Genomic DNA, 25172 nt, shown 5'->3' with positions numbered 1-25172 from the left:
TGGAACTGGGGCGAACAAAGTCCCTTTCACTGCCGCCACGACTGAATAACATGGTGTGTACAGCTGCCACCCCGCGTGTCACCGCAGATATCAGTGCGCCTTTTGTCTGCACGTCCCAGTTGTCTAGTTTCGGAGGAGAGGAGTTGACTTACGAGGCTCTCCATTTGTTTTCACCCTGGTCGTGCTGTTCTCTGCGACTCTATGAAGCTGATCTCTTTGTGTCGGGAACGACACATGCCATCTTAGCGTCCCGGTGACGTGCTGGAAGTGTGTGTGCAGAAGAAGATTCTGCAAAATTGTCTCTGCAAGGCATATAGGTTCGAATCCCAAACCACGGCATGTCGCTCGGATCGCCAAACCACCTTAGAGGCTTCTTCTAATGTTTCCAGCTTTGTATATTTCCCCGCCTCCCCGCAATGCACACACACTTTATCCCCCTGATAAAGCGCACACACCACTGACCAGACGAGAGCATTTTCCTTTCTGTTTTAGTGCAAGCTACTTCCTCGTGACACAATCAGGTGACCCAGTGAGGCCTTTTATTCAAGCGCTCCTTTGTGAAAATGTTTCCCCTACCATCAATCTGACAATTCTCTTCCCATTGGCGAGGGCGGAGATAATGGACCGCATTAAACACTCAGCTTTGATTCCGTGGTCATTTCCCCCCCCCCCCCCCCCTCATGAGGACCACGTTGTTATGATTTGCAGTGAACCACGGCTAACGGAGCTAGCGTGACAGATTTACTACCCCGGAGGCCTTGAAGCTGATGCTTAGCACCCAGAGCGATGATACAGACGGCTCCGCTGACGGAGACGCCGACTGGAGCCAGACAATCGTACATCACATTGTATTCCTAAAAACAACCAGAGGAAGGTGACCCTGTACGGCTTCGTTGGAGTTGCTAGGATGTAGCCTTCCAGCCGCGCTCTGGGTTCCTTTCATACATATTTGTGCAGGTTTTTGGATACGAATGACCTGAAGCAATACCACCGGGACTGGTAGGGGGCAGCGTAGCTACAAGATAACATGCAAAAAAAAGGAAGAAGAAAAAAAAACCTCTTCATCCTCATGTCTTGATGTACTTAATGCCCTCTCAGACTTCGTGTTCATCATTAAAACTTCCTCTTTCTGTTGTCATATTCGACTCTTCGCTGCCCTCTTGTGGAGGAATCCATGCCTGACCCATTATAGCAAACATATTTCTTTTCATTCGAGTTCAAAGGAGCCTCGAGAGTCCATTTGGAATGACTCACTGAGATGCGACATCGTGGATATCTTAAAGCTCCGACTTGTTTTTCCTATTGATTAATTCTCGAGCGCGTCATTAACACTCGTTCACGTTTAACGCCAGGCCAAGGTGAAGCGGCGTTCCCGCTATTGTCAGTCACTTGGTAACCAAGCCCTCTTGTAGAAATGGACCCAGCCCTGTGGGAGGCAAAGCATGGCATGCCCTTAACTCATAATGAAGGTCGTCCATTGAAAACGGGTGAAAGTCACACTGGCGCTATTTAGAAACGACTCGCTGATTGATTGAAAAGCAAACCGGAGCCGGTGGCCCACTCGCAGTCCGATCACAGAGCTGCATTCTCCGCTTTCCCATTCATCGGTTGGGACCGCTTGGACTAAGCTTTCCAAACGGATGATTGTCCCGTCCTGTAACCACACACCCTCGCCATCGCAGCTCATTTTGTCTGCTTCTGCATGTGTGGTTTGTTTGTCCATCGCGTTGCCCGTGACAGCGGCGAATTAGAGAGCGATCCGTCTCGCGCCTGAAGCCGACGCAGTCCTGCACGGATTCTTCTCTCTGTACAACTTTATTGTGCATGTGTGCGTGGAAGCAGAAGAGAGTTTATGCCAGCTTTGCAGTCTTTCAGTGGCGCAGAGGATTGTGGAGTCGCCCCAGAGGTGAGAGGGCCACCGCGGTGCTGATTCCACGGCTTTCAAAGGCTCAGCACAGGCCACTCTTTTCAAGCACCTGGGAGAACACCTGCCTCGGCCATTAGCGGGCAGGCAAGCGTAGAGGAATGCATGCATTGGCAAATCAGTGGAGGGAGCGGCGGGGGGGATGGGACAGACGAGAAGAGCTGGGGATAAAAGATGTTGGCAGGAGTTGCAGGAAAGCAAAGGAATACCAAGAGAACACTTACAATCACACATGCGGGCTTGAGATGAGCAAAAATGAGAAGGAGAAGAGGATTGAATATGAAAGAGGGAGTGTGGAGGAGGTGAAGAGCTTTCACGCAGCACCGGTTCAGCGTTTTCACTCTGGACGTTTTTCCCGGTGAGCCTCCGAGGAGTCGTACAAAATAGTTTCCTCATTGTGCAGCAAAAGAACGAGACGGGTCCTCGGAGAGCCTTTGAAGCCCACCGAGACTGTTTCCGACGCGCTATACCTCCCCCCCCCCCCCCCCGTTGTGCTTCTGTAGAGGCAGCGCCGACCGTGACAGAGCTGGAAGAGTCGGAAGGCGCAAAAGGAACATTTCCCGACTGACTCATAAATGCATCCGCGTACGTTGATGGACGACGAGGAGGAAGCAACTGCAGGCATCTTTACAGCTAAACACCAAAGGGATTGTTTGATTCATTTGGCATAACTCAAATGACGCTATCAGGGATTACAGTTCAGGAATAACAGTCCCAGAATTAAAAGAAAAGAAAGGAAGTCGGATAATTATCGTCTTCCTCCATCAACCATGAGTTGACTCTGTGCTGCAGCGTGGAAGAAGTGGGTTACCTCACCAGGAAGTTGGAGGCGTTCAGCCTGTCGCCTGCAGCTCTTCATCTCGCAGCTCGCTGTGACTGCTCCGCGGCGATTCCGCTAAATAATGCAGGAAATAACCGTTTTCTTATTTCGTAGGTGCATCTCGGATGAACGGCGGCGACGGGCGCTAAACTCGCTGACACACGCGTTTCCTGTGATTGCATCATAATAAAAGTCAGCTATTGTTTTGCCTGCTAATTCCCTTTAATGAGGCGCTAGGCTCACTAGCATTACCCACGATGCAGCATTTCCTTCTCAGGGATCCAACCGCAGGCACTCAGTTCATAACATAGCAAATATATTGAAGCTGCTTAATTACTATATTGATTTTACGGATCTTTTTTTTTTTGCATTTTAACTGTAAAGATAAAAAAAAATTGGTGGGAAAATTAGCGAGTTCTGTCAAAATCAAACTGCTCTGTAAAGTCGTTCTCTTGATGTTAGCATCTCAGACTCTGATCTTGTACTCAACTAAATATTTATTGAGGCGGGGGGGTTATGTAATCGTTCAATTTGTTTGACGCTTAACAAGATAACTCAAGAAGTTACGGACGGATCACATTTCAGACTCAGATTGTGCTCGCTGTGTCTCCACCTGCTCCACCTTCACTCGCTGCTATTAGCGCTGGTGGTGGATCTGACTGCAATCCGCCCACATGCTCCATCCTCCCTTTTTGTCTCCGCTGGCCAGCCTGAGCTGCTGCGATCAGAACGGCAGTAGGAAGGTGGTGTGTGTGTGTGTGTGTGTGTGTGTGTGGTATATGTATTTGGAAGGAGAGCGAAGGAGAGCTGGAGCAAAGAGTTTCTCTGGATGCGGATGTTTCCAGATGTTTTATGACTGATGTCGATCCACCCCCCCACCCCGATCCGGTTGGCGCGCTGCTGTTGAAATGCGTAGTTCCATGTAGACGAACGCATGGATTGATTGATTTTTGCTTCTTTCTGTAAATGCATGAAACTTATGTTTCGATTTTCACTCCGAGGTGGGTCTGTGTGTGTTGTGTTAAGACACAAGCACCCCCCCCCCCCCCCCCCCCCCCCCACCCCCTGTGTCTCCGGTGTCTGGGACCTCTTTACCAGACGCAGGGCTGGGATGGAGGCTGAGATCCACGTAATGGACGTAATGAGATTCCCGTTTGGTCTTCTTTGTGGGAGTTCTCCGTGCAGCTTTACGCGTCGGATGCATTTCCTTTATTCTTGCTATGCTTGGCTTGATGCGTGCACTTCTTCATGCGCGTTGTAAAGCGGAAGCGGCTGCTGGTTCCATTCTTTGCTCCCGTTTCACGTTCATGTTTCCACATAAAACCACAGCTCTCTCTCTCTCAGATGGTGAAACAATCACGCAGCTTCATATTCAGACCGCCGGATTCAATTCATCCAAACTTTCATTCTGAGGAATTGTGTTTCATGCACAGTTTTCCCACAACAAACCCATCTTTTGTGCTGCTAATGGGCGGGATCCAAAAAACGGTGGCGTCTGACAGCGATCCAAACATAGAACCAAACCGGATTAAACAGCTCGTGGGTGAAGGTCACCGGCGGAAACGTCCCGCTGCAGAGGAAGAAAAGTCAATCCAACTGCTTTCGTCAGATGCCAGGAAGACTTGGTAAATGCTGTAGGACGCGGTGACCTTTCGCTCATGCGGCATTAGCATTAGCATGAAGCGCTTTGTATTCCAAATATCTACCTGTGTGATTCCTCATTTGCATTATGCATGTCACACAGGGCTGCAGCTGAAGGGCAGAGCGGATTCCTGGGAAAGATCAAAGTCAATGAAAGGCCACGGGGGGGGCGAATTGTGCCGACCCTCTCGGATAGTCGCACCCTGCAGTATCGGCCCCCTTCTCTCACGCCCCGGGTTTGATGGCTCTTGGCTGATTTCATTCACACTCTTCATTAATTTCTCTGCCGCAATTTCGGCAGAGATTTCATTATTGATGCCGTCTTTGTCGGAGCGGGGGTGGGGGGTGGGGGCGGGGGATGTGCGAACAGGGCGAAGCCACGAGTCGCCTTGTAATGTGCCTCAGCCTGATGAAGAACGACGTCTGCAGGATGCAGAAGAACCTGAACTCACCGTTGCAGACGTATAGCAATAAAACATAAATAACAAAAGAGCTCATGGGAAATGCAAGAGAGTCGGCCTGCATTTTTAATCCATATTCAAAAAAGGAAAGACAAATCAACATTTTAATAACACCTCCTAAATTCAGCTGACGGCACGATAGTATATTTATCCTGGCACCACAAGTCCTGGAGGCAGAGGAAATAAATATTCACTTCATAATTCCTTTGGCCGTCTCCATGACGGACACAGGATGTGGGATTTGAGGCTTCCTTTATGTTACCTGCGTCTCTATCGCTATGTGTGTGGGTGCCTGAACAGCAGCGAGCGCCATTGTGCCGCTCGGTCGGGAGACTGCCTGCTTTCACCTGTCAGCTTCCGTAATGTGGAACTACAGTGAGTGGGAGGCGTCGGCAGCAGGGGTGAGTGGGCAACCGCATGCAGGCTGTTAGCACAAATACCGAAGCACACAACGAATCCAGCATCAGACGAGGAGGAAACTGCTTCCCAACCGCGGCTCGGCTTGAATTCCTCTCTGCTGGAACTCGCCCTCAACTGTGCCCAAACCGCCATTTAGATGTTTCTTATATTCCTTCAACGGGATTATATTTAACACTTTGGGAAGGATTCCTGTACATTTTTGATCCTCTTATTATGCCTCAAACGTGGAAGCAGTTCTAAACCACAGACGTAATGCCTCACAAGGATTTTGTTTCCTCTCCTCAATTTCAATCTAGTTCAATTCAAAAATATGGATGGATGGACTTTAATTTGGCGGAATCATCATCCACCGCCACCACCGAGGTCTGGGGGGGGTTATCTCACAATCTTAGTGAGGATTCTAAGTGCAAAAGACTTCCTGATAGGGGAACTATCATGTAATAAATGGAAACGACAAGTCCATTGGTTAATCCACCCCCCCCCCCCCCCCCCCCCCTGCGAGACTAGAGGTCATTGTCCGGGGATCACTGACGCGACAAAACTAAATCCGGCTTCTGCTGTTTTTCTGACAAGAAAAAAAACAATTGGGATCCATTTTTATTTTATTCACACATGCATTAATAAAGAAGGAACAAAAAGACAAAAGGCACTAAATAACAGACGATTAAAGGGTCGCCAGCCTTCCATGGATCAGCGAGGCCAATAACCGCCGATCTCCACGGCGTCCAAACCAGAGCCTGACACCTGACGTCTACCAGAGACCCCACCCCTCAGTCGAAATAAGAATACGGTGCCCCTGGCAGCTTCCTTACAGGAGAGGGAGGGGGGCGCAGGAGATTAACTGTTCACAGGGTAAAGACAGCAAAAAATACACAATTCAAGGGAATGAAGAGAGCGGAGAGCGGCGCACTCTAATGAAGTAGAGTTCCTGAGCAGCTGCAAATGTGGTTGTTCCTGAAATGTGGCTCTGGGCTGATAAAGCCACTGACACGCTGCTGAAAAAAATCCTGTGTGACAACTAATTAGAACTCATGAATATTGTAAAGACGTGTGTCAGGGGGGGGGGGGGGTATGTGCTGTTGAACAGAAGCTGTTTGGCACTCGTTGGGTTCGTATGTCAATCCAACGGAAGCAGAACGTGGCAAAAAGCAAACGGCCACAAATGTACGCGAATTATAAGCGAAAGTACACAGGACGGCCCAGATGAAACAAAAACGTTGTGCCGCTAGCTGTGAAGCTAACGCAGTAGCCCAACGTGGCTTAGGTTTGGACGGCTGTTGTCAGCGAGAAGGGTTTTTCCGAGACGCTCCCGCTCATGCATAATTCTGGCTTTTATTTGGCCCTCTGGATGGGAGCCGGGCTTCTTCAGGCGTCGGGACAGACGAAGGCATTTGAGGAAGAGGATGTCGCCGGTATTCTCACAGGCTCTGTGTGAGCGTGGCTTTGTTCCAGTGAAGAAGAGGGAGGGGAAGAGGGGCCACTTTCTGGAGAAGGTCAGGGGGGTTAAGCCGACAGGGATCCTTGGAGACGGCCCCCCCCCCGCCTGAAAAGATGGCAATGCTCCGAGCCGTGATTCACGCCGAAGGCATCCATCACTCCGCGTGCGTGCACGCGCCTGTGTTTACAATGACGTCATGCGGCCGTGGAAAGGCGGCGTTTTCCTTTCAGCAGGCAGGGTGACGGACCGCCGCGGGGGGGGGGGGGGGGGGGGGTACGGTGCCACACTGTTTGCTCATGGGAGGGGAAGGTTTCGTTGTTGTTGTTGTTGTTGTGATTTTCTTGCATGCTGTTGGGCGGCAGCTTGACGAGACAGCCGAGCTCCAGCAGGTCACATCATCCACTTCAGCTTTGGCTTTAATCACAGTTTACTTCCTGTGAGCGTCCCTCGATGCCGCCTCAGCGTCGGATTCATCGAAGGGAGCTGCAGGGGGAGATGATCTATAAATATAAATATAGGCGAGACCCCATTTATCATCGCTCCGTGGGCTGCGGAAGCTAAACATAGCTTGAGAAGGAGAATGAATTTGTCTCCATCTGTGCATAATTGTAGAGCAGGGAGGTTTTTGTGTGGTTATTAATCTGAGATTATCTCGGTTGAAGCGGCTGTAATGGATATTTTTTTTTTTTACATCGACAGGTGATGAAATAACTGCCGGTTTCATTCTGCCTATTTTTATTTGTATGATTTCCACCTGCAGCTGCAGCAACATTAGCATCCAGAGGTGTGAGGCTTTGTGTCGGCTAACGTCGCTGTTGGCTGGCGGGATAAAAAAAAAGACGTAAACTCATGGTCGACAATCGAAGAATTCCCAGGCCGCGGATAGTTTTGGGTTCAGTCTGGTGTTTTACATAATTAGTGAAAATCTATGCAGAGGCCAATCATCCAAAGTCACGAACCTCCGTTCCTTCCACTCCACTCCCATTCCTGTATCCAATGCGATCCACAGTCTGTGAAATGAACGGCGCACGCTTTAGACAGAAAGGAGCACTCAGCACATTTTTACTGTTCTCATGCTGGATCTATGAGCTGATGGTGTATATTAAAATGAGATTAATATGGGGTCGAGTCCCTTCTGTTGGGGTTTAAATAAAGCAAAAAGAAACTCTGAATGAGCTCGAGTGGAAAAATTCACACCTAAAAATGCAGCTAAGATGGTGAGCTTCCATATTTATTTATATTTAGAAGTTCTTCCCTGGAATTCTTCAGTATTGGGACTTGGTTGCCCTGGAGAGGGGTCCTACATAGGCGATTCGTAACGTGCTTTTTATAGCCCGCCGTTCCTTTTGGGAGATTTGGAAGGAAACCGATGGATGTGGAGCGACATCAAGGTAGAGAGAAACCCATTTACATGCTAATGGCGTCTTCGGTCCTTCCAGGCCGTCGTTCCGTAGCTCGCCCGTTAACCTCCAATAAGCTGCCGGCCGGTGAGCCGGTCGCCATGTTTACACGACAAACAACCAGCAGTGAGGATAAAGTCCTTTCAAGCTTCTTTTTTTTGTCTACGCCTTACAGTACTAGCAACAGTCGTGTTTGTCGTATCCCAAGGCCTCAGCTGGCGGATTCTTTTGGTTTCGATTTCATCCCTGGCCTTTTTCTTTTCCCATGTTTTTGTCTCCTAGGCAACAGAATGGGCACCGGATGAGGAAACCAGGCGGTCCTGTCAGAGCAAAGGCAAAACAGAGGTAACCTCAAACCCGCTCCCAATTACAGCACTTCATGTTGGTGTCTCCGGGATCGCGGCGAGGCCTTCTTGATATCTTCGGGCTGTTCCGGCCGGAATCTCACGGGCCCCACGGGAAGCCTCGCAACGGTTTCCGCTTGTGTCCATTATCAGGTCGCGCTGGAGCCTATCCCAGCAGTCAACGGGCTCGACGCGGCGTACACTCTGGGCAAGCCGCCAGGTCATCGCAGGGACACACACAGACGCCTATGGGCAATTTAGTGTAACCAATTCACCTACTTTGCATGTTTTTGTTGGCCGGAGAGCCCGAAGAGAACCCACGCAAACACGGGGAGAACATGCCAACTCCTCACAGAAAGGCCCCAAGTCGGATTCCAACCTTTGACCTTCTTGCTGCAGTCGGTGGTCTAATTTTATTATTTTATTTTGCTGAGAACTGATCATTTTATCTCCCACAAAGCCCGAGGAGCTGGTTGTAGCCGAACAGACAAATCAATTCTCTGCAAAAGCCGGCATCATTTCAATTACGACCTTTCCTTTGTCACGACACAAAGCACCTCCATTTACAAAAAAAGAAAGAAAAAAAAACGATTCCTATATAAAATTCTTTACCACCAATAAATCTATTTTGTGCCTTTGTTAAAACAGATTTTATTATTTCTTTTTTTTTTTGTGAAGCCCGGTTTTTGACATTTTGCAGAGCATTGTCGACGTCGGCCATTTTTGAACAATAGACAAGCGGAAGCACGCCGACGCCGAAGTGCCTTTGGCTCGGTGCCAGTCTGAGCCCAGAGGACTCGGTCGATTGTCATTCTCAGAGACACGTCAAACAATATTTATCCCGCCACTGCGCTGACCGATGCGCCTCCTGTAACTTTTTAAAAGCTTTCTTCTTTGTCTCATTTCCTGCAGATTGAATGTCAGAACTACATCAGAGTCTTGTTGGTGAACAAGACCGAGGTCATGACCTGTGGAACTAACGCGTTCCAGCCGCTGTGCATCACCAGAGAGGTAACAAAACGCACGCCTGCTCAAGTTTCATTTTGATATTCATGCAGCGGACTTGACCTTGACCTCACCTTGACCTCGCCTTTTATCCGTCGCAGGTGGGCAACTTGAGCAGCGCGTTCGAGCGGGTGAACGGCGTGGCCCGCTGCCCGTACGACCCCCGCCACAACTCCACGGCGGTGGTGACGGAGAGCGGGGAGCTGTACGCCGCCACCGTCATCGACTTCTCCGGCCGCGACCCCGTCATCTACCGCAGCTTGGGAGGCATGCCGCCTCTACGGACCGCGCAGTACAACTCCAAGTGGCTGAACGGTATGCTAGCTAGCGCAGTTAGCTTCTGCTCAGCTCAGTTATACTGTTGATGTAACATAGCGCCTTAAAAACAGATGTTCTAGTTCACGGAGAGAGTTCCAGCTCGGGATCAGGAATCCGATCCGAGCATAAACTCTTGCAGGATTTGAAAATAATCTACTTGAGGTGAAGTTCCAGAGCGAAGACTGGATTCAAACAAACGGAATAGTCCTGAAAACATTTTCCTGGCGCCGCAGGCGACCCGAATCTGCACTCAGCAGGTTCTTCTGTTACAGCCGGGCTAGATGGAACCAACGGGGGGGGGGGGGGTTGAAAGGATTACAAAGGCTGTTTGGGTTTGACGTTGTGCGTGGAACATACAGGACAGTTTAGCCATCGGAATCTGTGGGGTTTATTGAACTGGCGTCAGTGTCAATAATCTCCCTGCTGCTGACCCGGGCCATTTCCCCCCCCTCAGTAGGAATCCGTTCACACACATCCTGAGTCCAGCAGAAATGTAGATGGACCTTCCAGCGGTCCAACAGACTAATCCGGTGATCGACCAATCGTCTGCATCGCATATAAGAGGGATGAGAGAGAGAGAGAGAGAGAGAGAGTTCTGGTGCAAGGAGGAAGATGAGGATGAGAGCGACTGAGGAGTCAGTCAGCGATGTAATTATTCCTCATGGCAGGGAGAGGGTGAAATTACAACCCAGCGAGATTCACACGAGCCCGTGTGTGTGTGTGTGTGTGTGTGTGTGTATTTACACAGTGTGCATGTCCAGATTGTTTGTGTGTGTCTGACATATACATAGAAAAACGAGTGTGGAGGACGACGAGCAGCAAAGTAGATATCATTATCAGCATAATCACAGCTGGCTGCACACACATGTTGCACCACACACACACACACACACACACACACCATTCCAGCACAGACAAAGGCGGCTTTGCTCCGTGGCGCCGGTGAGGGTTATGGAGTTGCGTTCCCGGTGGATTTGGAGTGTGAATGAAAATCTCATTTCCAGCGCTAAGCTTCTCCACTTCTGGAGAAGCAAAGGCGGGGGAGGGGGGGGGGGGGGGGGTCCTGAATCTAATCAATCTGTCCCCTTATTGGATTGGTAACCTGCCAGGCACCGATCCAATCCAATCGTTTTCCCATCATGCATCTGAATGGAAAGTGGAGGTGTGGAGTTGCCGGTGCAAAAACCCGAGAACGATGCGGATCGACACGTGTTTTTTATCAGCTCCTCAGCTTCACTGATAAACAAAATGAAACGGTAAATGTCACCGTCGCTGCTCACACGTACAAAACAACACATTTCAACGGCTCTCAAACTTTTATAAATGTATTCTATTATTCTTTTTTAGCTGTTTGCTCTTTCTGCTCACGCACGTCTGCAGCAAATTATTAGGCTGATCCGTTCTCAAAAAACTGGGCCAAATTACGCAGAACATTTCCTCTAAAAACCGGAAAATAAAACGCAACAGTCGCTGTAACGTATTGTGTCGAATACATTACAGTCGCCGCACAGACATATTTTCTCAGACACAGCTGGATGCTTTTAATTTACCGACTGTTTTGCTGTTTTGTTTTTTTCTCTCTCTGCTTCCAGCGCTTTCATCCGGATGAAATAAGCACAGCTAAAATGGAATGTGCAGCGAGCACAATGACGGGAAAAAGACGCCGTTACTGAAAGCTAAATAACCGAGCGAGAGGTCTCAGCTCGGCCCCCCCCCCGCTTCGTGCCAGATGCGCGTCTTGCATTCCTGAAGCACGTGTTTCGTGTGAATATTAACTCGCCCCGTTCTCTTTTCATGCTTTAAGCGTGTTTGATCTCAAACAACGCGCCGGGTTAGCGGTGGCAGCCGCAGCCGCAGCTTCTTTAGCACCCGGGCCAGCCTGCCAGATCGTTCAATCTGTTTTCCACTCGGCATGTCGGAAACACTCCGTCCGTCACATTTGCGCCCACGCGGCTTCCGGCGAGGCTTCCACCTGCCCTTTGCACGACACTCACACAGTACGCAGAGACGCAGGTGTGCAAACACGGAACGACACGGACCTCACAGGCTTTATTCACGACATCGCACGCCTAATGTAATGCATAAGCACAATTACCTCACAATTATTTATTTATACCGCTCTGAAGCCCGAGTTGTGCCAAAGCACTTCACAGACGGGCGCTTCAAGGCCCACGCGTTATACCCTTATGACCTGATTGGACCTGGATCGTCTTATAATCGTGTTTTTGCTAGCAGGCCACGCCTGCTGCATGGGTGACATCATCAGCATCGTTTCCTCAGTTTATTGCGTGATTTGTTTGGCTGGCTCCATTTGTGCAAATGAATATCCAATCCTGCTTTCATGTTTGTTTTTGTGCGAGCGTGTGAGACTGATGTCACTCGCCGTAAAACACGTCCCGGGCGGGAAACCGAAGCGGCGACAGCGGGAGGGGTTTGCATCATCCTTGCACACGTAATCCTCATAAAAGAGAGGGGCGATGTGTCAAAAAACGCATCAAAGGGCATCCTCAGAATCAGTCGTGTCATCGAGGATCGAGGGATCGGTGCAGTTTTACGTTACTTACCGACCACATTTTTATTTACTGCCTGAATTCTGGCTTCTAATTCAACATAGTGTCAGAAGAAAAGCTGTTCATGCAAACGTCTAAATCCACCCGTATGACTAAATGTTCAAAAGGTCACCGAGGACTCTGAAGAACGGCTCCTCTGAGCCAGACGCTCTAAGCAGCGTCTTTTGGATGCATGACTGCATGAAAACTCACATTTGCCTCCCTCGGATCCGCCGTCCGTGCTCCCAGCCATGAATCAGCACTCTGCGATGAGTCATGTGTTTACAATGGATGACAGTAATGTCCCTCTCAAACTGTCATTCGGTCTGCTTTAGGTGACCCCCCCCCCCTTCCCCCCACAGCTGGGAGGGCCATTCATCATCCCTTGTGTCTGCCAGGGCAATAAAATCTGCGGCGGCTTCCAGTCCAACAGACAACTCCATGGATTGACCAACATTTTAAATGTTCTCCTCCTCCTCTCGTTTACTGCTTTGACTTTTCGGCTCTGGAGTTATTATAACAATCAAGGGGTCACCGCGCCACCATCTAGTAGATAACGGTTGACCTCCTCGCGTTTCCCCCGGCGACGCCGTGTAACGATCGTCTCCCTTCCTCCTCCGCCAGAGCCCCATTTCATCTCGGCCTACGACATCGGCCTCTTCACCTTCTTCTTCCTGAGGGAGAACGCCGTGGAACACGACTGCGGGAAGACGGTGTATTCCCGCGTGGCGCGGGTCTGCAAGAACGACATCGGCGGCCGGTTCCTCCTGGAGGACACCTGGACCACGTTCGTGAAGGCGAGGCTCAACTGCTCCCGCTCGGGGGAGATCCCCTTCTACTACAACGAGCTGCAGAGCACCTTCTACCTGCCAGAGCAAGACCTCATCTACGGCATCTTCACCACCAACGTGTGAGTGCAGGCAGGCAGTTGTGGGTCTGTTTATCCTTGGGCGCTCTAATTGGAGGGAAATTAATGAAAGTTCTTCTTTAAATATTCTGATTCTGATGGGATTTAGTCTTTTATTACCTCCACCGAGGAGGTTCGGTTTTCATTAGTTATTTACAGATCTTGATGAGATTTTCAGGACATGTTTGGAATGTTTCCTGGAACAGATGATACAATTTTGGTGATGATCCAGAAGAGATTTTGGATCACTTTGAAATCTTCGATAACATCCCTTTAAAAACAAAAAAAAAGCGATATAAGCTAAACGGCAAAAAACGGCAAAAATAAATATTTTGTGGTTGATGGCGGTCGCTCGCCAAACACAAATTTGTGCCGAATAAACTCTCAGCTATCAAGTGCAAATGGATTCATTTTCCTGCTGATTGCTGGAGTGTTGCTGAACTGAGACGCCACGCAAATATCAAGCGATTCCCTCTCGAGGCGAGAAAATAAAGAAAATCATTTTCTCACTTTTGATGGGGTGGAAAAGACGCAAACCATGCTGCTCGCTGTAGCGCCGGCCTCGCCGTGGGCGTGTCCCCTTGGTTTCCACTGTGGGTGGGGAGTCGCTGCTGGTGCGGCTAGGGGGCGCGTTTGGGAGGGTGTGGGTTTTTACGTTTATACCTGTCAGCGGAGAAATGGAATCCTTGTTGGCTCATCTTCTGCTCGGCTGCCGCCGTCGAACAGCCGTCGAAAGAGAGAGAGAGAGACAATGAGGGATGGAAAATAGTCAGAGGGGGGGATGAGAAGAAGTAATGAGCAAAATCATTGAGCTCCAAGCTTTTGTCCGTCGTCCTTTGTCTTCTCCGTGCTCGCCCTTCCTCGCCGAAGCTCTTCATCGGCTGTCTGGAAACCGCCTCCCTAATCGGGGCTGCAGAGACTAAAGCAATCGCTGCAAACGCCGCCTCCATCTGTCTGGCCTGAATGGAGCAGGCCCCCAGCTCCGCTCCCGGGAGCGCATCGGGCTTTAAACCGGAGCAGGGACACTGGGAACGGTGCTCTCATCCGCCACCCCCCCCTACATCCCAATCTGGGACAGGTCCCAGAGCTGACCTCCGACCTCAATGGAGCAACGCAGACATCTCAAAAACAGGGACGAGCGTTTCAATCCCTTCGTTTGGTCTGAAGGATTTCACCCGCGTCCCCGGGGCGACGCTGGAAAGATGGGACTTTGTCCCTGTGGTAAAACCTGCTGCAGAAAGTAACGAGCCTCAGATCGATCAATAACAGAAGGAATGGTTCCGGTCCAACTTCGGATGAGAGGGAGCGATTCTGCTGTCGTTTTATTGGGCGTTTTGACCTTTAGAGCGGTTTGGAATCGGCGGTTTTAGCATTCCGGCAGAATAAGGACACTGATGGACCCGCGGACCCGGTCCTTTAATTAACGCTGGGCCGGACCCGGAGCAGCAGCAAGCCTGTCGAAGCCGCCATTACTGACTGATTATGAGCCTCCTTATCGGTTTCTGTCTGGACTCCTCCGACGCGTCCGCTTCCCCAGATCGGATGAGGTTTCGTATCTGAGAGGTTTGAAGCAGATCGGCTGAAACGACTCCATTAAACTGATTAGTGTAACTTGACTGAAACGATTAGAATTGATTTATCTTATAAGACTGCCGTCGTTTTGCGGTTCCGTCCCCTCAAATCCCCCATCCGACGTCTGCTGAGGCGGTTTGAGGACGTCAGCGTGTGATTTGGAAGGCCGTTTTCAGAGAGCGTTTTTTTTTTAAAGCCAAGCATAACATTTTCCGGCTTTGTGTCACACTTGGTGTATAAACGAGGGTTGAAAGGACTTCTGATATCAGAGAGGTGTGCGTGTGTGTGTGTGGGGGGGGGGGGGGGCATCGTGTGTTGTTGATTACTGTGAAAATCATTTATGCTTCGTCACAACGAACCAGTCAAGGTTAAGTGAAAAAAAAAAACGACTTCCTTTTCAGCTTGATGTCAGACGGAATGACGGCATTATAGGAAATGGGAATTGTGCTGTGGAATGTAGACTGGGACACGCACACGCACGCAAGCACGCAAGCACGCACGCACACGCACGCACACACACACACTGGCTGAGGGATGACACGCGGAGCAGCCGAGCGAATCAAACCACACAGCTGCACAATATTCTCCTCCAGTCACATCAAGTTGCTGACATCAAATCTACCTTGAAATGAACCCCCCCCCCCCCCCCAGCGGAGCCCCCCCGGGCTGCCTGCTCCAATTTGCATTTGATTAAATCGACTGAGTCGAGCTCAAACTCACAAAATATCTCCTTTTTATCAGCTTTGTATTGATCTGTTTTTAATCTCGTTATAATCAATATTTATCACCTCTTGAAGCTGCGTTGCCCGACCGGACTCTGAATGCAGCGGTCTCGGACCGGGGGCCGTTCCGTTCGCTGTTTGGTTTAAAAAATGCGGATCATTCTGGCACCGTCGTTTCAATTTCTGGCCCCTGCAGCCACGGCGTTCCTGCTGAGTGGGCGCTTTTCCCCTTTCTGCTGCGGCGCAGGTTCAAACATCGGCCTTAATCTAGTTTTCTCTGCCCCTCCCCCCCCCTTCAGAATGAGGTTAGGTGTATTAGCTAAAAACCCGCTGATGTGTCAAAACCAGTTTATTTGTACAGAACATGAACCGGAAGGAGAACAACGCTGTTCCTGTCCCTCTCTCTCTCCCCCTTCTTTCACCCAAGCCAAGCAAAGCAGAGGCTCCGCCCACCTCTGGTCCCTGGCTCTGCTCCAGGTTTCTTCCTGTTAAAAGGCAGTTTCTCATAAGTCGTGTTGTGATTTTGGCACTATATATTCACCCCCCCCCCCCCAACGTAACCCTGGGAGCAGCCTTTTTATTTAAACGCAGTCCTGTTGGAATTTAGATGAGGGTTTAATTTCATTAAAAGGGACGCTGAACCCTGGCTGAGGTTCTGATGCATTCATTACCGGGCTGCACCTTAATATTGTACCTGGAGTTTAATTGAACTGACGACCTTCTACCGGTGAGCAGCAGCAGCAGGGGGGGGGGGGGGGGGGTTCTTCCTCGTCAGGCTCTACGTTCCTTTGCGGTTCGCCGGAGCTCATCCGGAGCAGCGTTTTCCTGAACCGGATCTCTGGGAAAGCAGTGAAAGGAAGCATCGCGGGGCTTTTCCTCTTTGAATCTGAAGCATAAATGACCCTTTGTTGCCCCCAAAATAACAGAATCCATGACTATAAATGTTTTTCCTTAAATCTGTAGGCGTCGTTTCTAAATGCGTGAATATGCTGCTAAAAAAAAAAACTTTAAATAAAGGGAATTTAAACGAATCGCTCCAAGGCTTGATGCCCACAGATCCAACAGAACCATTTACCAAACCCTGACACACGCCGTTTTCTGTGAGCAGCAGGCCCTCCACTGATTTATTCTTCACCTGAGGTACCAAAACGGCTCGCCACACTCCGTCCCGAAAACAATCTGTCTTTCTCCGCCCGGGTCGTCTGAGCCGCTCCCTGTGACTCGTCTCACTCCGGCTCTCTCCCTACAATGTTATCACTCACTATCTTCCGACCGATGCCTTATCAGCATCCCACAAGCTGTTTACTGTGTAGTAAAATGTGTGTGTGTGTGTGTGTTTGCACACAATCTGTGCTCCTGACTTCCATATCCTCATCTTAATTCCATCGCCCCATTCACTGTGCAGCGATGATAGCATAGCTCAGCCGCCAGCTAAAGGCAGCATGCTACGTATAGCGCCTGTTTAGCGCAGGTGGAACTGACAGGACTTCCATTTAAGAGGATGGAACCCCGTTGCAGTTTGGAATATTGTTGCAGAAATAATATTTTTTTTCTCTTTCACCATCCCCTCTCTCTCTCGCTCGCTCTCTCCCTGTCGTCTCCTCCTCTCGCTAAAGCAACAGCATCGCAGCCTCCGCCGTGTGCGCCTTCAACCTGAGCGCCATCGCCCAGGCCTTCAACGGGCCCTTCCGTTCCCAGGAAAACCCCCGCTCCACCTGGCTCCCGACTCCTAATCCCATCCACAACTTCCAGGTCAGTTAAGCCACAGTTTAAATCCTGTGTATTTGATTTCTTTTTTTTTTATGCCAAATGAAGCCTCGATCCTGACAAATAAATATTCACTCGCCGCATCAATTCAAGCAAAAGTCGATTTTTCAGAAAACTAGTGTGTAGCTGGAAAAAAAAAAAAAATCCAAGGGGTCCTGAAGATTTCTTTTAGCGGAACATCCGCCGATAAAGGAAATCAGATTTGCCGGAAACGTGGAGAATTTGGGCCAAAACTGGACTCTGTGCAAACAAATCAATATTTCATTTCAAGAGTCTCAAAGAACGAGCAGCAGCTGCGATCAGAGCTGAGCTCCGCATCCCACACAAAGCTTTCAGAAGGCTGTCGTTTCGTATTTATTCTTTCGCAGCGTCTTGTTAGATTGTTCTTGAGGCCGTTGCGTCAGGGTTGCGTCGCAGAGCCCCGGAAAAAAAAGTTGCAGTTATTGCAAATAGAATGAATGAAGCCTTTAAACCATCGAGCCAGACACGGATTATTGATCTGCCAAGTGGAACGATTGGCTGCGTGAGGTCCTTCTCTTATTCAACCCCCCCCCCCCCCCAGTGCGGGACCATCGGTGACCAGGGTCCCAACGAGGGCTTGACGGAGCGCAGCCTGCAGGACGCCCAGAGGCTCTACCTGATGAACGACGTGGTCCAGCCCGAGTCCGTCGATCCGCTGGTCATGCAGGACGACGTTCGCTTCTCCAACCTGGTGGTGGACATCGTCCAGGGCATGGACACCCTTTACCACGTGATGTACATCGGGACAGGTTAGTCAGGGACGAGAAGGTGTAGCGCGCTTATCTCCCCTGCTATCCTACTACTATATATGTCCTCTCCTTGTCCTTCAGAATATGGCACCATCCTAAAGGCATTGGCGACACCCAACAAGAACCTGCAAGGCTGCTACTTGGAGGAGATGGAGCTCCTCCCACCTGGGGTGCGAGAACCAATCCTGAGCTTGCAGATCCTGCACAGCGACAGGTCGCTGTTCGTCGGCCTTAACGACAGAGTCCTGAAGATTCCGCTGGAGAGATGCTCCAGCTACAAGACGGAGGCGTGAGTGTCACACGCACGCACAACATCGCCACGCCTTCGGGAACGTCTGATTCAGGGTGCTCAGCGCTGCCCCCTGTGGTCAGCAACGACATTACAGCGGTTTAATCTCCTCCTGTCGTGTCTTTCTACTCTGTCCGTGTGGACGTTTGTGCGATTAAAGCTTTAATGCACGAATAAAACGTTGAATCTAAAGCTGCCTTATACACACAGTTCCTTTTTAATTGTTCATTTGGCGAATCGGATTAATTTGAATCCGGTTGTCAAGGGACTGTATAAAATGTACTGATATTTGATGTCCTGTTCTGGCGTGTGAATCAGACGGTAAACGGAAGGTGTGTCTGTCAGGTTCCTCTGACGGCTCGGTTTTGTGCGAGACAGGGAGAGAGGAGGGGAGGAGGGGAGGAGGGAGAGGGGGGGGGGGGGGGAGGCCATCTCCAGCCTCGGTGTTATTCATGTGAAAATCGCCGTCTCGGGATGAGTGAGGGGTGAAACGCTCACCGGCTGTTTGTCCAACCTTCTGCATCTCAATCAGAGCCCACGGCGAGCCGCCTCCGTCCTTCAAAGGCAACTTCATTTTAGCATACATATTACCTTTTTTTTCCAGTGTGTGTGTTGCTGTATATGGAGGGCAGTCTGCTTTGTGTGTGGGTTGGTCGAGCTCTCATATGCGACACCGCCTGATGAGTCAGCGGGCTATTTCGAGTCAATCCCAACTCCTATAGAGACATGAGAGCAGACGTGCACGCACGCACGCACGTACAGATCCATCAGATGGAGGAAGCGTTGCTTTTTAATAAGATGCGAGTGCGCGATAAGAGATGTGAGGAGCAGAACCCAGAGTCCAGTGGGCTCCAACGGAACCAGGAGCGGTGGGCGGGGCCTGTCGGCGTGACACCTGTGCTTTTCTGCAGGTACTGCGTGTGGTCGACCTGTTCACACACGTCCATGCATCCATCCAGCTGGACAGACTCCAGCGGGGCTGCTGGACCCCCCCCCCCCCCCCCCCAACGCGCAGTCACATGATGATTTACTGGCGTGATTCACGGACTGGTCAGAACCTGTCAGTGACTGATGAAGCACCGTAACGGATTCATTGACTCTGGATCGTTGTTACGCAGACTTCCTTCCTGTAAACGCAGAGTTTGAAACGCGTCTGGAAGGAGCGCAATCACGTTTAAGTGCTTTTAATGTTTACGGCTTTCCTTTGTTATCGATCTGTAACAACCCTCGTATTATTACACCATCATCTTTAACCAAAGTGCTTTTCTTCTTTCGGGGTGATTCGTAGCTTTTTGCTCAAAGGCTCCAGCTCGTGTTCGCATGCGTGCTCACTCTGCTTTTCCCTTTTCTGGATTTTGGGTTCTACTCATTTGTTAAACCTCGAAGGCGGTCAGACGGGGAATCGTTTCACGCGGATGTTACGGAGCGAAAGTTGGAATCTGCTTTTTTGAGACTTTTCTCAGTTGGCGACGAGGAAGGAGCAGCAAAGGAGCTATGAGGATGATGGTGAGGAGGAGGAGGAAACGGAAACGGAACCAATCCGGTCTCCTGCAGCGCTTGTGTAAGACGGTTTTATCGCAGGAGGTAGAATTGTCCTGTTGGTGATTGGTTCTCCGCCTGAGGGACTTGGGTTCAATTTGCAGTGTGTGTGTGTGTGTGTGTGTGTGTGTGTGTGTGTGGCTGCTTGTTAAAACCAATGGTCATGACATGCTGCAGCGCCAGGTGCTTTAGCATCCGTCCCTTTTGGGATGTGGACTTCCCTGTCTGGGGGGGGGGGGGCTTAAAGGCCTTTCCCCCCACAGCAAACCCAATTTGCCCGCTGTCCGATGCTGCCAGTCTGTCAGTGGGGGGAGGGGGGGGGCTCCGGAGTTCACCGTCGCCGATGTGAGAGGAAGGGAGATGGAGCCGCACAGAGGACGCATTTATGAAATGGTATGAAAGTCGATAACGCGGGTGCAGAAAGAAAGGTGGCGATTCACCTTCCGTCCACGGCGCAAGGTCGTGGAGGTCGTCTGTGGATTTGACGGCAGAGTCCCTCCCGCCTTCAGCCCAGCTCCAACCGGGCCTAATTGGACGTATGAGCGGCCCCGTAGCTGGAGGTGTCTGATTCATCACTGGCGGACTCCCCCCCCCCCCCCCCCCTGGGGAGAGGAGCAGGAGGAGACACCTGTCGGCTGCGGCCTCCAGATAGAAACGCACAACTCAGATCTCTGGACGCCATCCGTCCGGTCGCGTCGTTTCACCGGCCGGTGGGTTTTAGTGGCTGCTTAAAAATGCATCGAGCCGAGTTCCACGGCGTCTTTGTTTTTGATCGTTCTCCACGCTGCTGAATTAAATATCGCCCGATGTCCCGCATCCTTGTCAAAGCGATTGCTCTCACACATGGCGGCGCATCCGGAACAAGAAAAAAAAAGAAACGCCCCCGCTCGCATGGGACGGGATCGACCAAAAACACACTTCATTATGCAGACACACACATACACACACACACAACACACACGTGCGTGTCTGCAGACTCAGCCTCCTGTCCACGCCAACATCCTTTCCGCTCAGCCCGTTACAGAAATGAGCTTTTTGTATTTCCATCACGCCGCCTCTATAATTGACTTTTAGAGTGGCCCTGTTTATTTTTATTTTTTTTTAAAGCGATGAGCTGTCAGGACCGGAAGACGCCGGAAGTTCTATACGGCCCCAGAAAGGTCAGAGAAGAAGATGAACGCCGTCGGGACGTCATCGTTTTGCTCTCTCTTCTTTCCCCCTGATGAAAGAAACTTTTGGAGGAAGCACTGACACTAAAAACATGTGCTTTGTCCCATTTCTCCACTTGCTGGATGCGTTCTGGTACAAAAGCATCGGCTGCACCAACCTGAAATTACGCCGTCATTTTGAGACGTTAAACGGCGCTCTCAGCGAATCTTCACGTCTTTCTCGGGTGTCTCGCCGTCATCCACACTTTTATTCCGCTCCATTGCGCCTCGTTGGAAAGCGAGTGGACACCTGGTCATTATGGACGCCGATCTGCTGCCGCGACAGCCGCCGGTGTGCTCTGGTTTATTCTCATGGGCTTTACTGTTGGTCGACCAATGGCACCTTCATCCCACCCACTTTACCTCCATCCAACCAATCAAACAGGCTCAATTGATTATTCCATATTAGTTACTTTTCAACACGTCGGCCGGCGCTCCAGAGGTCAGAGGTCATCAGTCGTGAAACAACTCCCGCCTCCGCCTTTCGCGTAACTTTATTTACTCCATCTTTGAAGCACACCAATTATTAACCGTTCCGCTCAGCTGGTGCCTGTAATGGTGTGTGTGTGTGTGTGCGTGCGCTTTGGGAGGAAAAATGCGTCAAACAATCAAAGGTGCAATATTGTCGACCTTCATCGTCTCCCACCCTCTAATGAACTGTTGGCTTCACTGAACTGTAAATTTTAGCTCATTATTATTATTGTTTTTTTTGTTTTTTTTCTTTGGGGGGGGGGGGCATCCAGCATGTTTGGAAATAGGTCTGCTTAATTAGCGGTGAATGAAGGAAGTCTTCAGGGAATGTTCTCTTCATCACCCCTTCTGTGATTGGTCAGTCTCACTCTTGGCGGGGTGGGGGCGGATGGTGGGGGGGGTCACCTCTGATGTCCAGCTATGCAGTAATGACTTTATTGGATCCGAGCCCAGGCTGGGTTCGCCACGGAGACCCAGACCTGGCACAGAGAACTAGATCAACACCGGGAGATTCCTGGGCTCTTCAAATAAACCAGGAAGGATTGAGCCAGGAAGGAATAATAAAAAACAAAGAAAAACACGACAACAAGGATTTCTCTTTTCAGCTGAATGGGTGGGGGGGGGGCTGGATGAAGAGCGAGAGGCAGTGGATTCTTTCATCCCGCGTTCCTGAGGCATCCAGAGCAGCTCTGGTGGCTTAACCTTGTCATTAACAGCTTTAAATTCAATTAGACATCATTAAGCTTCGGTTTTATTGGAGGGGCTTACAAATATTTATTCACTGTTTGGGTGACGTGCCATGGAGAGGGTTTTTTCTTTTTAGCTGAGGGATGAATAACATCCTGAAAGTCTTGTTTTGTCCCCGTACTGTTATTTATAATGAACATAAAGCAGGCCGGTGTGCTCTGGTTTATTCTCATGGGCTTTACTGTTGGTCGACCAATGGCACCTTCATCCCACCCACTTTACCTCCATCCAACCAATCAAACAGGCTCAATTGATTATTCCATATTAGTTACTTTTCAACACGTCGGCCGGCGCTCCAGAGGTCAGAGGTCATCAGTCGTGAAACAACTCCCGCCTCCGCCTTTCGCGTAACTTTATTTACTCCATCTTTGAAGCACACAATTATTAACCGTTCCGCTCAGCTGGTGCCTGTAATGGTGTGTGTGTGTGTGTGTGTGCGTGCTGGATGAAGAGCGAGAGGCAGTGGATTCTTTCATCCCGCGTTCCTGAGGCATCCAGAGCAGCTCTGGTGGCTTAGCCTTGTCATTAACAGCTTTAAATTCAATTAGACATCATTAAGCTTCGGTTTTATTGGAGGGGCTTACAAATATTTATTCACTGTTTGGGTGACGTGCCGTGGAGAGGGTTTTTTCTTTTTAGCTGAGGGATGAATAACATCCTGAAAGTCTTGTTTTGTCCCCGTACTGTTATTTATAATGAACATAAAGCAGGCCGGTGTGCTCTGATGTGGAGAGAACTTTATTTATTAGGTCATTATTTGTAGCTTTTATGGATTATTCTCCTCCTCGTCTCTGTTTCGTTAGGATCAAATGGAACATCTAAACTCTTGAACCCTCTGATCGGAGCCTGTTGGGCCTGAAACTTTTTGCAGCCTTGGGTGGCCGTCCAGAGAATCCAGATAGAACAGACTCTCCAACGCTTTTAATGCGCTCCGTCTTCATGGACCGACTATACAAACTAACTCCTCTCTATGCTGACGACTCCCTTTTCTCTCCTGCAGGCTGTGCTTGGAGGCGAGGGACCCCCTACTGCGGTTGGGACTCCAGGCAGCGTCGATGCACCACCCTGGAGGACAGCTCCAACATGAGCCAGTGGAAGCAGAACATCACCGCTTGTCCAGTAAGACGTTTATTCTAAGGAATCCAACGGTTCGTTCCTGCTGGGAATCGGATCAGATTCCCGGTTTGCTCAGGCATCCCTTGAAAACTTGGATGTATTCTAGTTCTATACGAACCTGCTGCCGTTATCAACTAGGAAGCACTTCTTTTGGAGGGTCTTCTGTGTGTGTGTGGGGGGGGGCTAAATCACCACGATCCTCCTAGACGGAGACTCCTCGTTGCCCCACAGACCTTCCTCCTGTTCCCTCATGCTGGACGGTTGAATAGCCCGGCTCGTGTTGGATGTTTATTTTTCAGCTGCGGAACCAGACCACCGATGGAGTTTTCGGACCCTGGACGGCGTGGCAACCCTGCAACAACGACGACGGCGCGGACGGCGTGAGCTCATGCTTGTGTCGCTCCAGGTCTTGCGACAGCCCCGCCACTCGATGTGGAGGCAAGAGCTGCGAGGGCCCCACCATCGAAGTCTCCAACTGCTCCAGGTGGGGAAAGGAAAACACCGATTCGTGTTTCTATTGCTCCGACTCATCCCGTGTTACATCAGGATCCACAGCGTGTCGTGAATGAAAAGGTTTGGTCGGCTCATCACGGATTCCGGACGTCACCAGGCTGGACTTGTGCAAATTCCACGGTTGATCCCATTGAACCTGTCATTTAGCAAATGAGTCTGGTCCAGGATCAGGAGGACCAGAACCTCTTTTCTTAAACTCTGCTATTCCACCACGGGGGGCACAATTTACACGCCGACAGAACACGAGAAAAAGATCGCTAGTCATGAGGAATATTATTAGCAAGTCCAGATTCGCTATCGCTGCCTCGGCCAACGAGCGTCGCTGTGAACCCCAGCGGAGACGAAGAGCTCAGGCACCTACATCCCACCGGACGGCTCTGCCAGATCCAATCTTTGGTGTCGAAAATTAAATTGCGCTTTTGCGGGAAGTGGCAATTAAATCATGAGAAGCGCTGCCCGGGAACAAAGCACTTAAGCAAATTGAATGAATGTCAAAATGAGCTCCCCGTGTTTTATGCTGTTTGTATTCCTGTTTTCAGAAGGCTGGAATCGGAGTCGTGATTAGACAAAGACTCTTGTTCCCCTTTTAGCATGAGGGAACACCCCCATGAAACAATAACACTAAAAGCCCCGATAAATAATTATGCACGAGTCGGAAGCGTCTTTAAATCGGTTGCTAATGATGTTTCTGTGTTTTCTGTTGCCGTAGAAATGGAGGCTGGACACCCTGGTCGTCATGGGGACTGTGCAGCACGACCTGTGGTACGGGATTCGAGCTGCGCCAGCGCTCCTGCAACAACCCGTCGCCCCGCCACGGGGGGCGTGTGTGCGTGGGGCCCGGCAGAGATGAGAGGTGAGGGGAACCGGGTTCAGCAGAATGTAACAGGAGAAAAGTCATCACTTCCTGTCTGTGACTTTTTTTTGGGTTTTTTTTGCTCTCACTTACTTTTCCTCCGCAGGTTCTGCAACGAAGGCGCTTCCTGTCCTCAGCCCATCTTCTGGTCCCCGTGGGCCTCCTGGACCAAGTGCAGCACCGAGTGTGGGGGAGGCGTCCACTCCAGGGTCCGTACCTGTGAGAACGGCAACAGCTGCCAGGGATGTGCCCTGGTAGGACACGCACGCACACACACACACACACACACACTGTGACGGGGCTTGATGGATCGTAGGCAGACATTTATGATATGTACGGTAGAACTTTTGAACTGAGCTGTCAGAAAATGATAAACTA

General features: G+C 50.3%; 1 protein-coding gene across 1 annotated transcript in view; it reads left to right on the top strand.

Annotated features, from left to right (window-relative positions):
• The window catches only part of sema5ba (sema domain, seven thrombospondin repeats (type 1 and type 1-like), transmembrane domain (TM) and short cytoplasmic domain, (semaphorin) 5Ba), a 41182-nt gene that overhangs the window by 9746 nt on the left and 6264 nt on the right, over positions 1-25172 (top strand). The window contains 12 exon segments of the mRNA XM_068746603.1: positions 8387-8449; positions 9361-9459; positions 9555-9768; positions 12945-13230; positions 17138-17273; positions 17851-18058; positions 18140-18347; positions 23313-23334; positions 23336-23431; positions 23728-23912; positions 24651-24794; positions 24901-25048. Coding sequence (XP_068602704.1) covers positions 8387-8449; positions 9361-9459; positions 9555-9768; positions 12945-13230; positions 17138-17273; positions 17851-18058; positions 18140-18347; positions 23313-23334; positions 23336-23431; positions 23728-23912; positions 24651-24794; positions 24901-25048 — 1809 coding nt within the window.

Source organism: Brachionichthys hirsutus, chromosome 12 (genome assembly GCF_040956055.1).
Source record: "Brachionichthys hirsutus isolate HB-005 chromosome 12, CSIRO-AGI_Bhir_v1, whole genome shotgun sequence".
NCBI classification, from domain to species: Eukaryota; Metazoa; Chordata; class Actinopteri; order Lophiiformes; family Brachionichthyidae; genus Brachionichthys; species Brachionichthys hirsutus.
This window is presented reverse-complemented; position numbering and strand designations above follow the sequence as displayed.